The 17,380-nt window shown below is 41.7% G+C and overlaps 1 protein-coding gene across 1 annotated transcript in view; it reads right to left on the reverse strand.

Annotated features, from left to right (window-relative positions):
- The window catches only part of DNAH10 (dynein axonemal heavy chain 10), a 148,161-nt gene that overhangs the window by 62,536 nt on the left and 68,245 nt on the right, over positions 1-17,380 (reverse strand). The window contains exons 29-38 of the mRNA XM_063085892.1: positions 15,914-16,147; positions 13,556-13,779; positions 11,212-11,481; positions 10,672-10,855; positions 8,727-8,861; positions 7,935-8,087; positions 5,731-5,919; positions 4,273-4,419; positions 2,977-3,168; positions 1,200-1,318 (exon numbers count right to left, since the gene is read on the reverse strand). Of these exons, the coding sequence (XP_062941962.1) occupies positions 1,200-1,318; positions 2,977-3,168; positions 4,273-4,419; positions 5,731-5,919; positions 7,935-8,087; positions 8,727-8,861; positions 10,672-10,855; positions 11,212-11,481; positions 13,556-13,779; positions 15,914-16,147 (1,847 nt within the window). The remainder of the gene's footprint in view (positions 1-1,199; positions 1,319-2,976; positions 3,169-4,272; positions 4,420-5,730; positions 5,920-7,934; positions 8,088-8,726; positions 8,862-10,671; positions 10,856-11,211; positions 11,482-13,555; positions 13,780-15,913; positions 16,148-17,380) is intronic.

Raw genomic sequence — 17,380 nt, forward strand, 5'->3', positions numbered from 1 at the left:
AAAACGGGGCCCCAATAAAAATGAGGTCTGCACTGGAAGCACAGCTCTGCTTGTGGAGGGCACCAAGAAGCTAACTTTCATGTATATTATATATTTGTGTATATGATATATTTATATAAATATTTAATAATTAATGATGTATAGGAGACAATACTCAGTCATCCAGAATAATGTAGTGAGCCTTTGAAGCACTAATGTTCAATCCCTCTTATTTACAGGACAACATTTGCTCTGTGTTGCTGACTTTATAAATCAAGTAGACAGGGTATTTCATACCACAATGCCTGTAAATTCCTGCAACACTATATAATTAATTCATCTAAAGAAAACTAAACTTCACAATAATCATGGTTCATAACTAACAAATAAATAATAACATACATATTATATTACACACACACATATGTATGTGACAGTTCTATAAATTATCTAACAATGAATTAACTAAATAATTAAATATAGATGACTACAGCATAGTCCACTTAGAATCAGTAAGCCACTGTCCACTGGTTTTCTCATATAAAACATATGAAGAAATAATAATAAGAAATGACAGCCATTTATTAGATTTTATAAGCTATCTAGAAATGTTAAAGTCACAAAGTATATAAGGCTTCATTTAGATTTTTGCTGGAATATTAGCATACACTGAAGTCTTTCTGGAATCTATATATTGCTTAGGAGAGAAGTAAGAAATCAGAAAAGGAATGAAGGCTGTCAATTCACTACAGGCCTCTGTTATATTCTATGCACAAGTGTGAGATCACTCTTTCCTTCAAGCAGAATTACTCCTGCAAGGCTGGTGATAAGGCTCTGGGGAGGTGACACTCTTTTTCTGGCCACTCCGATCCCACAGCAGTGCTGCATAATGGTGGGTCCTGAGTCACTTTAAAGGTGCAATCTGAACACCAAGAAAATATGACTTAATTTTCAAAATATCCTTATAATATCCTTCTCATTTTACAAATAAATCTATTCACCGTAGGATGCACAACAGGGTCGCTATTTTGCATTCTAAATCATGTTAATTAAGTCAGCAATGAAGCAAGGGAAGACACTTTCAGTTCAAAGGGGTGTTTAGGACCCTTTTACCCTCCTAGGAAATCAGAGAGTAAAGTGGCACTAGGAAATATTGCCACCAAACATCTACCACAAAACCACCCTGGCAACTGGGCCCTCCCCACGGAGGTCATACTCACTTGGACTGGGCCTGACACAGAGTGTTAATGACCACGGACTTGCCCCCTCCCGTGGGCCCCACCACCATTGTCGTGTGGCGGGTTAACATGGTTTCGAACATTTGCACCACTTTATCCACCTGCAGGACAAACATTGGCCGCTTGGTTAAAGCACATCTTTATAAAAAAAAAAAAAAGAAAAGAAGAAGATAGTTTTGTTGAGATATAATTCACATACCATACAGTTCACCTATTTAAAGTGTACAATTGAATGGTTTTTAGTAATATTCATAGAGATACACAACCATCACCACCACCAATTTGAGAACAGTTTTATCACTCTCCCCACAAAAACCCTGTACCCATTAGTCATCCCTCCCAATCCCATTTTTCCCCAGCCCCTGACAACCCCTAATCTACATTCTGTCTCTATGGATTTGCCCATTGTGGACATTTCATATAAATGGAATCATCCAATATGTGATCTTTTGTGTTTGGCTTCTTTTGCTTAGCAGGACGTTTTCAAGGTCATCCTCGTTGTGGCATGTCAGTGCTTCATTCCTTTTTATGGCCAAATAATAATCCAGGGTGTAGACAGACCACATTTTTTTCATCTACCCATGAGCTGCTGGACACTTGGGTTGTTTCCACCTTTTGGCTATTGTGAATAATGCTGCTATGACATTGATGAACAAGTTTCTGAGTGGACATATGTTCTCATTTCTCTTGGGTAGATACCAAGGGGTGGAATTGATGGGTCATATGGTAACTCTACGTTGAACTTGTTGGGGGATCTGCCAGACTGTTTTCCAAAGTGGCTGCACCATTTTACATTCCTGCTGGGGAACACATCTTTTTAAACAACCATCTCCAAAGAAAAAGTCAAGGCCAGGACAGGCACAAAGAGCTATTGTCTGTGGCTGGTGCCCGCTACCCAGGACTGAGGTCTCAGGGTAGCCTGATGCCCCCAGGCAGCCCAACCAGAGGCAGCCAACCTGATCCTGCAGCTTTGGACACTTATACTCTCAGCAGAACACTCTGCCAGTAAGTTTGCCTTAATGACAAAATATACAACCTTACAGGCTTCAGATCATCAAATTCCCACCCCAGCAAAATTTAATGTAATTTTTTTTGTAAGTGTGACTGAAAAAATAAAAGGTGGGATGGAGAAAGAACATTAAATGGTTGGGCCCCAAAACAAGATAATTAAGTCATGTGATCACATTGTGCCAAAGACAATTGGAAGGTGGTATATCCATACAACAAAATATTATTCAGCCTTACAAAGGAAGGAAATTCTGACACATGCTACAACATGGATGAACCAACCTTGAAGACGTTATGGTAAGTGAAAAAGATGCAAAAAGACAAATACTGTATGATTTCACTTATATGAGGTATCTGGAGTAGTTGTATTCGCAGAGACAATAAGTAGAATGGTGGGTGCCAGGGTCTGGGGAGAGGGGAGAAAGGGTTTAAAAGCTGTTTAAAAGGTATGGGGTTTCAGTTTTACAAGATGAAAAAGTTCTGCAGATGGATAGTGGTGATGGCTGCACAACAATGGCAATGTCCTTAAAGCCACCAAACTGTACACCTAAACACATTAAGATGGTGAATTTTATGTTATGTATATTTTATCATAATTTAAATAATGGGAAAAATGGTTAAAATGGTAAAATTTATGTTATACATATTTTGCCATAATTTTTTTCAAAGAGCTGCAAAAAAACAAACAAACAAAAAAGCAATTGAAAGAACCCCAAAGTCACAGGGAGGGCCCAGGTTCAGCACTGCGCACCTGGACTGGTAAAATGACATAGCCGTTCTCCTCCAGCACCTGCTCCACCGCATCATTGAAATCAGGGTAGCGCACACGGGGGCAGTCTAGTCCAGGAAACAGATCGGAAATCAAACCGAGGAAAAGAGGGACATCTTCAAACACAAACTTGGGCAGATTCATGTCTCGCAGGGCCCGCATCAGTACCACATCCTGGATGAAACAAAACGCAGAGGTTTCCAAGAGATTTCTGAAGGAACCGAGTGCAAGTCTGGAAACCCTCTTACGAAATATAAAATGAAATTTTCCATAAAATTTATATACATTCTCAAATTTTTTATATTTTTAATATGTTTTTAATTTTTTTCTTAATATGTAAATATAAATAATACATTAAAATTACATATTTATATCTTCTATTAAATTTCCATATAAAAATGTTATATGAAAATTTTATATAAATTTATGTTAAAGTGAAATATATATTTTATTTTAAGATGCAAAATTTCATATTTCATTTTTCAAAATTTCAAAATTTTAAATGAAAATAGAATCTAAAATGAAATATATAAAAGCAAAACAGAAATTATAAAATTTTATATAAAAATAAAAATTAAATAAAATATCAAACAGTGCACATATAGTCTCTTTCAAGTATAATATCCAGGGCTGGCCCTGTGGCTCACTCGGGAGAGTGCGGCGCTGGCAGCACCGAGGCCACAGGTTCAGATCCTATATAGGGGTGGCCGGTGCGCTCGCTGGCTGAGCATGGTGCAGACCACACCGTGCCGAGGGTTGCAATCCCCTTACTGGTCAAAAAATAAAAAATTTTTTTAAAAGTTCAAGTATAGTATCCAGAGAAACACGAGAGCTTGCTGCCACAGAATGGGATTGACTGAACTGAACCTACACTTTGGGGCAAGTCAGTGTCATGTAAAAGAAACAGAATTAGTTCTCTCAACTTTCGTTGCAAAGAGAAAATAAAAATTCACATTTGTGCTTTCATGGGATCTTGTCTGTCCCCACCCCTCCCTCTGCCCCACCATCCTGAGGTTACAGACTGATCATTACTACTGAAGCACCATATGTGCTGGTACTGGAGTGAGGACATCAGACTGGACCTTAAGGTAATAAGTCTAATTAGAAAAAAACAATATAATGGGTAAGAGACCAAAGTAAGGCCAGATATCTAAAGGAAGTGACAGCCAAAATTTAAAACCTTCAGTTGAGCACTGTACTGTACCCGTCCCCTCCATCTCAGCATTTATTAAGTGCCCATGAACCAAATGAAGTCAAAGGACGCCCCAGGGTCCCTACCTCCCTGAGATCAGCAGAGCCTCTCTTCAGCTCACCAGCCATCACCAGCACGGATTTCAGGGCTCTGAGTCCAAAATCATAATGATGCTGCTTGGAGAGCTGCTCCCGGGCCAGCTTATACAGAACAGTCATCTTTTTGGCCAGAGTCTTTTTGATAGAAGATAATGAAAAAAATAAAATGATGTGAAAGCAATAGAACATTATTATACAAAAGCAAGAAAATGGACACAGATGTTCCAACACAACTCCATAAATAAACAAATCTCATCTGTATCTTTCAGAAATGCCAGGGTGGGTCCTACGTTTTCACTTATGGCAAGTTGAGAACTAATTTAAAAGAACACCTGCCTTATCAAAATTGAATGACTCTCTTAAAAAGCTGGGGGAAATCTCAACTGCCTTAATTTGAAGAACAAAATCCATCGTAGTAATCACACTTCAAAAAGATGCATCTTGTTTATTTGGAACCTAAACCTATAATTTAAGCTGTAATCATTTTTGAGGACAAGTCAGTCACCTAGTCTACATCAAGTGTTCAAAGCCCTACTGGTCCCTAATGCTGGTGTGGGAATTTTGGTCATGAAAAGAACAAGAGATCTCATCCCGCTAACTCAAAATCCTGACATCATAGTAGAAACAAGAGCTTTCAAAATACACACACACACACACACACACACACACACACATACATGTTGCAGAAAAGCAATATAACAACCCTTCATGTTAAAAGCTTTATTTTGTACCTTTTCTAGAACCTTCTGGAAATATCTATGTGCATACTTTTTTGTCAACATTTTTAAAGAGGATAAAAGTTACCTATATACATATTTTTATACCTATATATTCTTAAGTGCATTATTCTAAGTGAAAAAGCCCATCTCAAAGGGTTGCATACTGTACAATTCCAGATGTAGAACATTCTAGAAGTGGTGCAATTACAGTGACTGGGAAACAGATGGGGGTTAGGGTTGGGGGAAGTTGTGACTATTAGGGGTAACACGAGGGAGTTTTTTTGTGGTGATGGGACAAGTTTCATGTCCTGATTGCGGTGATGGTCACTCCAGTCCACACATGTGAGAAAGTGTCATAAAACTACACACACAGGAGGAGTGGAGAGAGAGAGAGAATGCAAAACCTGGTGAAATTCAAATAAAGTCAGTACCTGAGTTAACAGCATTGTACCCACGGCAGTTTCCTGGTCTTGACAATGGACTAGATGTGTAAGACATTATCATGGGGGAAGGGTACATGGGAACTCTGGGTTACTACTGTTGCAACCTCTTGTGAGTTTATTCCAAAATTAAAAGTTATCATTAAAACAGAGGGTGGGTAGGCAGGAGAGAGACAAAGCCAAAAAACCTAAAGAGCCACAGAGAGCTACCACATCCTGACTCCCCAGTCTGGACACAGACATGGGAGGGTTCACAATGCCTGGCTCTGCGCTGACGAGGCCCCCACCTTGGCCCACAGGAAGCCCTCGGAGAAGAGCATGATCTCGCAGATCTGCTGCAGGTCAGGCACAATCACAACCACGGGCCTGAACAGGGCCTTCACTGACTCAGGCAGTTCCGTGCGGCCCGCGTAGCCAGGGTTCATGGTGATGAAGATGCCCATTCGTGAGTCCAAGGAGATCTCCTGCCCTTCGAACTAGAGGACAACAGGGGAGAAAGGAAGGAGTTACGCGGCCCGCCCAGGAAAGGAGGCCTTGGGTGAGCCATGTGGTGATTTATTCTCATAGTATGAGGCAGACACCACCATTTGTCTCCTTTCCCTGTCGGGGAGTTAATGGAGAGCACCTTGCTTAAGGCCCAACAGTTCCAGGGAGGGCAAGCCTCGGCCGACCCCCAAACTCTGATGTGAGCCAAGGGTCTCTTCACTGGAGAAGCAACTGAGGTTGAGAAAGTGCACAGCCTGAGGCTGATTTGAGGTGCTGTGTGACCCTGAACAGGTCACTTAACCTCTCTGAATCTCAGTTTTCTTTTCTGCAAAACAGGGATGCAACCTACCTCATAGCATGGTTGTGGCGATTAAATGAGATAATATATGCAAGAACCCGGCCTGACACATAGCACAACACCGATTTCCATTCCTCTTACCTGTCATGCCTTTCCCCACTCCCATCTCCACCCCAGCCTGCGTGCCTGGACCTCATGCAGTCAACTCTTCCTAAAGAATTCTATCGCAGTATCTTCCAAGAAACCAGTTTTTGTCCCTCCAGTTGCCCCAGACACCAGCGAACTGAAGAAGCCTGTGCATTCTTAGACTCTTTTTTCTAAGGTTGAGTCCCAACGGTCTCTTGTGAACTTTCCTCTCACTGAGATTTTTAACTATGCTATTTCTCGTGACTGTCCACCAGATAAAGGACAGAAATATTTACTTTTATGAGGCACAGGCTGCATCAATGACAAGAGGGCAGCCCAGCAGATAGCTGATGCTTCCCAAAAAACAAGGCCACGGACTCGTCTCCCCAGTCCACACCGAGACCATCCTCACCACTCCCCAGCACCCCATGTGAGGTCCAGATCATCCTCCGGGGAAGACTGACAGGCCTGCTCCTAACACCTCCCACAAGAGCAGTCAACTCAGCCCTAAAATATTTAAGAACAAATTTATAGGAAACCTATCCAGAACTTTACTGGAATCCTGAAAATATTTCATGGTATCCAATTTACATAATCTCTTGACAGTGGGCCCCCCCCCCCAAGGTCTGGGCAGAAAGCAGGTGGGATCCCAGGGCACCAGCTCAAGCCAAATTTTAATCCTGAACCTCCCAATGGGTCTCGGTAGGGCCTTGGAGGATGCATAGGAGTTTTCAGATGAAGGGAAAGAAAGGACAATTCCAGACAGATGGGAATATACATGGTGTTGCAGGGCATGCTGTGTCTGTGGAGCAAGTGGCATGAGAGGAAAAGAGTGAAGGGCATGCAAGGGTGAGGACAGTGTCAGGAGGAGAGGTGGAGCACGTTGGGACCACAGAGGGCCCCTGTACTGGCTGCTCTGGTCCTATGTTGTCATAGAACCTGTTTCTGGGCTACCTAAATTGTATAATCAGATCGTGTTTCTCCAAATTCTGATCCAGATTAATACAATACAATTTAATACAGACTTTCCAAACTTGAGTCTGCAGGTGTATTCTTGGACAGGGAGAGACTGGTGAATTATCAAATTTTTTTAAAATTTTGCCTTCTCGCTTTGATAAATAACCTTATAATGTCATAAGGCCATATGCTTGTTATAATGCCATAACTTTACAAGATATGAAGGTAAAATTTATTGTTCACTGTGATAATTTGACTAAATGGAATGTTAACTTTTTAAGTCAGGTTTTCTCAAACTTGGGAAGTCACCAAAAATATTGTTTTTCCTTTAAAGGGGGTCACGCACATCAGTTATTTGAGAACACAGTCCTCCTACCCATCTATAACTATTAGTTATATGTCTGGAATTAGCTTGAAGTTCTTGGAATATTACAATCCTTAATCATCAAAGATGACGATAATTTTGAGAAACCCAACTGTCTCAAATGGAAAAGAAAAATCCATCAAATCTTCATCTGTAGGGAGCCTGGTCTGAAGATAACTCCCACTATCTGATGTTTTGAAGGTTTTACAGCATTTCCATCCTGGGGACATGACCCAGGCAGGCCTCACACGTATCCTCACCTGGAACATGGTTAACTGATGGATCAGAGCACTTCGAATCGTCTGAATCTGAGACGAGATCACTGACAGCACAGAGGCATCAATTCGATTAAACTCATCAAAGCAGCCCCAAGCTCCGCACTGGGCGAGGCCAGAGAAAATCTTCCCAACAGCCTGGAATGAAAGAAATGTCAGGACAAGGGCAATCTCCATCTTTAAAACTGCAAGCAACACATTCATGGATACATTTTCTAAATTAGAGCAAACAATGAGATTATCAGATTGGCAGAGAAGCAGCGGGCAGCCACTTCACTAACCGATCTTTCTAGCAAGACTCCCAAGGCCTCTTACGAACCAGCTCCCACTCAGATTTTTGTGTAAAACTCCAGATTTCTGACATCTCTTGAAATACTGGAAAATCTAGCAACATTAGGTTCAATTTCCCAAGTGGTGATAATGAACCAAAGCTGAACAGAGCACTCTCTTTAGGCAGAGCATTGTTCTCCAGTTGGCCACAGTCTCCACCACTCTCTATTGTCTCTCTTGCTGCTTTATTCATTTACATTATCTACCTGACCATGCCACACATGTAAGTTTGAGATTCCTACCCTACATGCTGTTAACAAAAACAGAATCTTTAAGCAGACACATGTAAGTTCTGAGACTACAGGGGTGAAAGGTTTTCTACTACATTCTTCCAGCTGTCACCATGCCATTTCATGGAACACTTTGAGGTGAAACACTTTCCTGCTACGTCCTACTTTAAGCTCTCTACCTAATAAGATAGTACCAAAAGTGACAGCAAGGCCTTACTTTGTAATCCATGCCTTCACCACAGTTGGTTACGACACAGAGCAAGCCCAAGGCTTTCGCGAGGTCCTTGGTGGTCTCGGTTTTGCCGGTACCTGCTGGGCCAGCAGGGGCCCCGCCCAGATACATGGACAGTGCCTATAAGCAAAATGCAAAACATGTTTTCTGATTCACAGATGCAAACAGGTGTCATTTCCAAATTCATCACTGTGACAATATATGCATAATATATACATAAACACACATACACACACACACACAATTGACCCTTGAACAACATGGCTTTGAACTGTGCAGTTACACGTGTACGTGGATTTTTTCAACAAATATCCATACAATACTGTAGGTGTATTTTCTCTTTTTTATGATTTTCTTAATAACATTTTCTTTTCCCTAGTTTATGTATTGTTAAGAATACAGCATATACTACACATAACATACATAATATGTGTCAACCAACTGTCTGTGTTATTGGTAAGGTTTCCAATCAACAGTAGGCTATTAGTAGTTAATTTGCGGGGAGTCAAAAGTTACACATGGATTTTCAACTTCACAGTGGGGTTGGCGCCCCTAACCTCCATGTTGTTCAAGGGTCAGTTATATATGAACAAAGTGATGGTTAATTTTAAGGTGGCCAGATAGCTGGTTAAGCATTATTTCTGGGTATGTCTGTGTGGGTGTTTCTGGAAGAGACTAGCATTTGATTCGATGGACTGAGTCAAGTAGATGGCCCTCCCTGTGCAAGTGGGCACTGTCCAGTCCATTGAGGGCCTGAATAGAATGAAAAAGTGGAACCAGTAAAGGAACACAAAAATCAACTACATTGTATGTTGATAAATTAAAATAATAAATAAATAAATAGATAATAAATAAATAAAAATAAACTACTATTAATTAAAATAAAATACTATTAACTAAAAAGAAAAAAAAATGAAAAGGTGCAGGAAGGTTGGATTAACTGCCTGACAGGTGTACTGGGACATCGGTTTTCTCTGGCCCTCAGCACTGCTGTTCTCCGGTCTTTAGACCCGGACTGGAATCTATGCCATTGGCTCCCCAGCTCCTAGGCCTTTGAGCAACACCACTGGCTTTCCGGGTTCTCCGGCTTGCAGACAGCAGATCGTCAGCCTCTATAACAGCACGAGTCACTAACCTTATAATCAATCTCTGGATATATATATATCCTGTTGATTCTGCTTCTCTGGAGAACCCTATTACATGTAAGTTCACACTTTTGTTTTTCAATCACAAAGGACTGTATCACTCACAGCACAGTAGGCAGCATGGGCTCCATGCTCTCACCCGTTCCCTTTGTCCCTGCCCCCCAGGTCCCTCAGGGGCGAGGTGGAGACAGGCCCCCTCGGGCATGCTGCACACACAGTGGGCTGGAGTTGCAGCTGTGGAATCATGAGCCAGTCTGACAAGGGGGGCTGTGCCAGCAAATCCCCAAACCCTGCCCTGGACAGAGACATCTCCTTCATTACCCTGGAGGTAATGAAGCAAACAAATGTGCCCTCTGTCCTGGAGGGAGACAGGGAGACAACTGTCTCTCTCATCTAAGGCTGTTCACTTGAACAGACAATCCAGAATAAAAGCTGTCACAAGACGTGCAAACACATGGCACCCTCACCCTCTTCCATAGTCCCCATCCTTGACATTTTGGCATTTTTCCATTGACCTCCACAGACCACCCTCCATTGTACAGGGACCAGCGTACCAGGGACTAAGCAAACGGTTAGCATCTACCCTGAAGACAAAGCCCCAGCGGTCCCCAGAGATGACACTCACGGGCACGCTTACACCCCAGTCCCAAACAGTGACAATCAGATCATATTCCAAATGGAACATTATTTGGAGATTTTAAAGCAATGATCTTCTTTATATTCCAATCGCCGCAGTCATGCTTATAGACACAAGGTCAGATGTAACCACAAGCGCCCACAGTCACCTGCGTGAGCGTCAGGTAAATCCGGTCTGTGAGCGGCGTGATGACCAGCCTCCCGTTCAGGCCCATGTACTCGTAGCCATAGCCGAAGGTCCCTGTGCACTGACGGATGTTCAGCTCATCTGGCTCTCGGTCCCAGTAAAACCGCAGCTGACTTTCCCACTCAAACTCCCGGGCCTCGAGAATGCTGGACGGTGAGAAAAGTGGAGGAAGGTGAGGTGATAAGGGACGCCAAAGAACGACAAAGGGACGGTGTCCCTTTGGAAACACCGGTGCCATGGTAAGGGATTTACCTGCCTCTTTTTTATTTATTTATTTATTTTTGACAGTTTTTTTTTATCGAAACATAATTGATTATATATATTTGTGGGGGTACAGAGCTGAATATCAATATATGTGATGATCAAATCAGGATAATTAGTATACTCATGTTTACCAAACATAATTAATCTTCGTGACCCTTAACTAGTTTCTTGCCAACCACCCTCCCCTCCCCCTTTCCCACCTCTAATAACCACAGTTCTGTTCTCTTTTTTTTATTACCTGCCTCTTATAAAAGAATCCACAATGTCTCTGGCGTGCACATCAATGATGAGAACTGTGTTGTATTTTTTCCTGTCGTTTTTGCTCAAGGGCATGGTGATGCGAGTCACCAACTCATCAATTTGCCGGTGCATTTTCTTGCCAAAGTCCTTCATGGCTTGTGTCTTCCCTCCTTGCACCTGGCGGAAGACATCCTCCACCTCCCAGGTCCACCACACCTGGCTGGCGGCCAGCACCACCATGCCCTGGTACAGGAGCATCCAGTCAACCCTACAGAAAAAGCACACCTTTAAGAGACCTTTGCCCATCCAGGCATTGGTACAAAGACAGTCCCATTAAGAATTTAGTATCTGATCTGGAATAGGGAAGGCAAGTAAAAGAGTTAAGTAAGCAAACGACAGTAAGATTCTTCCGACTAGATAGTACAGTACCAGGCCAGTGATACTCGCCCCCCAAAATATTGTAGGTATCTGACTGCAGAGAAAGATGTCAGCTCACCTTAAAAATGCTTCTTCATAAGGTTCCCAAATTACTTAGTATTATGGGTTCATTGTAAGAAGTAAAAAAAATTGCAACAGAGAAATTAATAATCTCTGCCCACGTTTTCAGCCCTTTTTATAGCTTCCTGCATGTCATGTCTTTTCCATTTTCAACCAAACCTAATCAGAGTTACACATAAATGTATGGTGGGAAAGGCTGTGGTGGTTGTTTCTCCAAACACAGCAGCGTGCGAAACAAGTTACTCTACACTTTGCTTTTCTCGTTTAATAATTCTAATAGACATGCCTTTAGATCAACAGATATAGGTCTATCTCAGTCCCTGTAAAAGCTGTATATTTCAGAACACAAAAGTACCACCACAGTTTACTCAAACATACTAACTGAGGCCTATTCAGATTGCTTCCAATTCTTTTACCAATACAAATAATACTGCAATAAACATCCCTCTACATCATTTGGCACAGTCTGAAGACAGTTTTGGTTGTCACAGCTGGGAAGGATGGTGCTATTGGCAGGGTAGTAGGGACTAGGGACACTGCTAAACATCCTACAATGCACCCGACAGCCTCTCTTCCCCCAACAAAGAATAATCTGGCCCCAGAGTCTATAGTGCTGAGTTGAGAAACACCACTCTACATATATCATACATCCTGATGAGTCAGAGCTGCTTCCAGTGTTACTTCTGGAAGGCAGTGATTTCTGTCTAGTTCAGTTTTGAAATAGCATCTAGCATAGTGAATAGCCCAGAGCAGAGTTCAGTAAATGTTAGTTAAATGAATGAACATGTCTAGTGATGGGCTAGGACCACCCCTATCAACTCACAAGAGGTAACTGTTGAACAGTCAGGAATTTTATAAGCTGGTGGTTTAATCACGTACTGTTAGTGCATTTAGCTTTGAAAACAGCCATGGTGGGAGCATTTACACCATGGAAGTTGGAAAATGTTCTAAATTTACACTTTAATTTTTTTTCTGGAGAGCCAGTTTACCACTGAATATATCTACATATATGTTATTACATAAAGAGGTAAATTTTTGATTTATCACAGTACCTCAGAAATGGCAGGATCATAATCATATAAATATTATACCATTTTCTAATAATTTATTTTTAAATAGATGTTTTCACTTCACAAAATCAAAAAAGCAGTGTACAAAATCAAGAGGACAGTTTTCCCATAACGATAGTAAAGATTTTATGTCTGCATAAAGGCCCTGCCAAATATACTACAGCTTTACTGGGAATCATGCCTAAATCTTCTAGAACAAGTTATCCAAAGACACTGCATGTATTTGAGTTCAACCGCACATTAAAGCCCAGCCCTTCTTAGCCACTAGGAGCTGGCATGCCTCCATGTGGCACCCTGAAGCTTCACTGGCCACAAAAACTAAGGAATGATTGAAATTCACTAAATATCTTAGAAACAACTTTGCTCATTAACCCATATACATAATCAGTTCTACCAAACACCTGGTTTCTGTTGCTTCACTAGTCAGTGGTCCTAGTGCTTGAGGTGCTCAGAAACCCCTAGGAGGCTCATAAAAACACCCATCCCTGGGACCCATCCCCAGAGCTTCTGATGCACAGTGCGGGGTAAAGCCCAGGAATGTGCGTTTCTAACAAGCTCCCAGGGTCCTGAGACTGCCGATCCAGGACTACGCTTTGAGAAATACTGCACTAGGTGACCCCTTAAATAAAGACAGCTATGTGTCAGCTAATTAGCTATTGTAAGAAAAGAAAACTGCATTTAGACTGTCAGCCAATCTACGCCAACCCCTTAAAATTAATCCATTATGACTATAAATACGGTAAAGCCAACGCAAGTTCACATTTACGACCTTACCTGCTTCTGTCCTCACAGTACCTAAAAATAGCCTCTTTGGTAATTCGTCTATTAGTTCTTCTCATTTCATTCAAAACTGCCGTCATCCAGTCCTCCACTCGCCCCTCGGCCCGGATGATCTTCAAAAACTCCATGACTTCTCCTTCTGCTGAAATCATGGCAGACACCAGTTTCTCTCCACTGTCCCCGTCATTAAACCTCAGCAAGGCTATGTTGTCATACATCTGCAATCCAGCAGGAGAGGCTTGTTAATTAAAAAAAAAAAACTCGTTTATGAAAGTGGAAACAACATAAGTCTCCCCTTTGAGAAAGGAAAACATGTAATCAAAAATATGAATCTTGGGCCGACCCTGTGGCACACTCGGGAGAGTGAAGCGCTTGGGAGTGCAGCGGCGCTGCCGCCGTGGGTTCGGATCCTATATAGGGTTGGCCAGTGTGCTCGCTGGCTGAGTGCGGTGCGAGCGACACCAAGCCAAGGGTTGCAATCCCCTTACCGGGCACAAAAACAAAAAGACAAAAAAAAAAATATGAATCTTAAATATGAATTCTTAAGAAGGAAATCAGCATTTATTAAAGGGAAAGAATGGAATAAAGTACTTATTCCTAAGTGCTTTTTTATTAGGGATGAAGGAATTACTCTACAACACTGGTTCTCACCAGGGATGACTTTGTCCCTGGGGGACACTGGGCAATATCTGGAGATATTTTTGGTTGTCATAACTGGGGAAGAGGTGCTACTGACATCTAGTGGGTAGCGTCCAGGGATGCTGCTAAACACCCTACAATGCACAGGACAGTCCCCACATCATAAACCATCCAGCCCAAAGTGCCAATAGTGCCAGGGCTGAGAAGCCCTGCTCTAGGCTGATTCTAAATACAGAGCTTTGATTAGCCAGCCAAAGATTATGCATGGAAAGAAAGAAAGAAGGAAAGGAAGGAAAGAAGGAAGGAAGGGAGCGAGGGAGGAAATAACAAGTTGAACTCTCAGAAGGAGAGAGCAGAACGGTGGTTACTAGAGGCAGGAAACGGGGGATAGTGAGAGGGTGGTTAATAGACACATAACGGTAGATAGGAAACACAAGTTCTTTTTTGGGGGGGGGCGGTTCGTGACCAGTAAGGGGATGGGAACCCTTGGCTTGGTGTCGCCCGCACCGCACTCAGCCAGTGAGCGCACGGGACATCCCTATATAGGATCCGAACCCGCGGCCGGAGCGCTGCTGCACTCCCAGCACCGCACTCTCCCGAGTGCGCCACGGGGTTGGCCCAGGAAAAACAAGTTCTATGGGTGTACAATCGAGCCAGGCATCTACAATTAACAATAATTTACTTCATGTTATCAAATGGCTAGAAGAGAGGAGATCGAATGTCCTCACCACAAAGAAATGATTGTTTTGTAATGATGAATACGCTAATTACCCTGATTTGATCATTGCCCATTGCATACATGTATTAATACTCAACTCTGTACCCCACAAATATGTATAACCAGTATGTTTCAATAAAAAAGAAAAAGAAAACAAAAACAAAGATTATGCCTGGCCATCCTCTGCTCTCTATCACACGGGACAGTTTTCTCTGTTGTTTCCTGCCATTCGAGATAGTTCGTGGATACACATGCGTATGCACATAAAAAAAGTAAGAAACACTGGCTGGAAGGAATCACACCAAACCCGTGAGAGTGGCTGCCTCTAGGAGGCAGAGGAAGAGCTATGAATGCGGATGGGGTACAAGGAGTATGACAACTTTATCTGTACAACTTTACCAAAAAAAAGAGACAGAGCGAATATGACGAATTGGTAGCAAGTGTCAATTCTGGGGGGAGGATAAGATTATTTAGTTGACATTATAAGGTAGGTACTGTTGTAAGTACTTTATAAGTATTAACTCATTCCACCTTTACAACAACTGCACTGAAACAGGTAACTATTAGGGTTATGTCCATTTACAGATGAGGAAACCGATGCCCAGAGAGGTTAGGTAACTAGCTGAAGTTCACACAGCAAATCAGTGGAGAGCCAGGATTGGAACCCAGGCGATCTGGTTCCAGAGCCCATGTGCTAAACCACTATCCTCTATTGCCTCTCTGTTTATTATATTAGTCTTTGCGTATTTCTGTATTTTTTCAGTTTCTCAAAAAAAAAGTTTTTGGACTATGGGAAAAGAACAAAATAACAGCAGAGTTCTGGTGTAATTTCAGACTAAATGCGTGTCATCAGGTTTATGCTTCAAATAAAACCCCCAGCAGCATTTCAGTCTCAACCCTCCGGGTTGACCGTCCTTGCACAGAGAAGTGGCGGAAGACAAGCTGCAGCTGTGAACTGCACACTGGCAGCCCCCACGCGGGCCCAGAGGACCGACCTTGATCATGTGCTCCTGGACGCAGAGTGGGTCGCTGTTTCCCAGGATGCTGAGCAACTCGTCATCAGAAATGAAGAAGAACCTCGGGAAAGCATTTCTCTTTGAATCTAAGTAGTCATTTAAGCTTTTCTGACATTTCTCCAGGCTCTCGCTGATGTTCTGTAGCTCATTGAGACGGTTTGGGGCTTCACAACATCTCTTGATCACGGGGTCTTTTAAGGTCTCACCCATGATCTGGACAAGGGCAAAAAGAACCGTCAAGCAAGGGAGAGAAATGCTGTTCTCATTTCTGAAACAGGCATCCACCAGGGCCCAAGCACAAAGAGAACAACACTGCGAACACCCCAGTGCCAGAGCCGTTGGGGAGACCAATTTGGCAAAAGCTATCAAATTTTTAAACAAGCATATCATTAGCACCTTCCAATGTACTACATATAATTAACTTTTTCTGATCTTTTTTTTCCACCTTCCCACGAAAAGGCCAGCTGCGTGGGGTAAGGATTTTTATCTGTCTTGTTCACTAATGTATCCCACCGGCCTGCACTAGAGCTTGAATATAGCAGGCCCTCAATCGACATCTGTTGAATTAATAAAGCCAGCAAGCCACTTGGAGCAATTTGTATATATGGAATATTCACTACGTCTTTCTTTATCGTGGCAAAAAGAAAAGCAAAATAGCCTAAATGTCCAACAACAGGGAATCAGGTAAATAGTTTGTTGTGTGTGATCATTTAGACTTTTTAATTGAAATATGTCAAAGATGTTGAAAGAAAAACTCCAATTATACTGGTAAAAATGATCCTATTTTTGTAAAATATTTATTTATTCATCTATATCTATTTATATGTTTACATAGGAGTAAACATTCTTGAAAAATATATGCTCAACTGTTAAAATGGTTATCTTGGGTGAGGGTATTTTTTTCTTTTTCTTGACTTTTTTTTTTTCCTTTTTTGTAATTTCCAAATCATTCTACAATGAATAGATCTTTGTTGTATTTTTTTTTTTAAGTTTTAAAAAAAGAACTTATTCAAATGGATAAGGTATAAACTCTAGTGAATAAAGGAGACCAAAACATGATCTGACCACCTGTAACTGAAGAACACAAAAGCAAAGCTAAATAGCAAAATATCTGGGCTTTGAGGTCTGGGTTAAAATCCTGGCTACACTAATTACCAGCAGCAGTAATGACTGGTAAAACACTTTCTGAGAAGGACTTCAAAAGGAGCATACCCTTTCAGGGGCAATTTGTCTTCTAACAATCTATTATAACATATTTATTCTAAATATGGAAAAAGCATTAGGCACAAACCTGCACATTATGTGTGAAAGCAAGGAGTTCTGTTCAAACAAAATGCCTAATTACTAAAGAATAATCAACTAAACTAATGTCAAGGTACTCACTGGAACATTATATGAAGGCCTTAAAATATTTTCTCAGATGATTTCATAATATGAAATATTTCT

Source organism: Cynocephalus volans, chromosome 2 (assembly GCF_027409185.1).
Source record: "Cynocephalus volans isolate mCynVol1 chromosome 2, mCynVol1.pri, whole genome shotgun sequence".
NCBI classification, from domain to species: domain Eukaryota; kingdom Metazoa; phylum Chordata; class Mammalia; order Dermoptera; family Cynocephalidae; genus Cynocephalus; species Cynocephalus volans.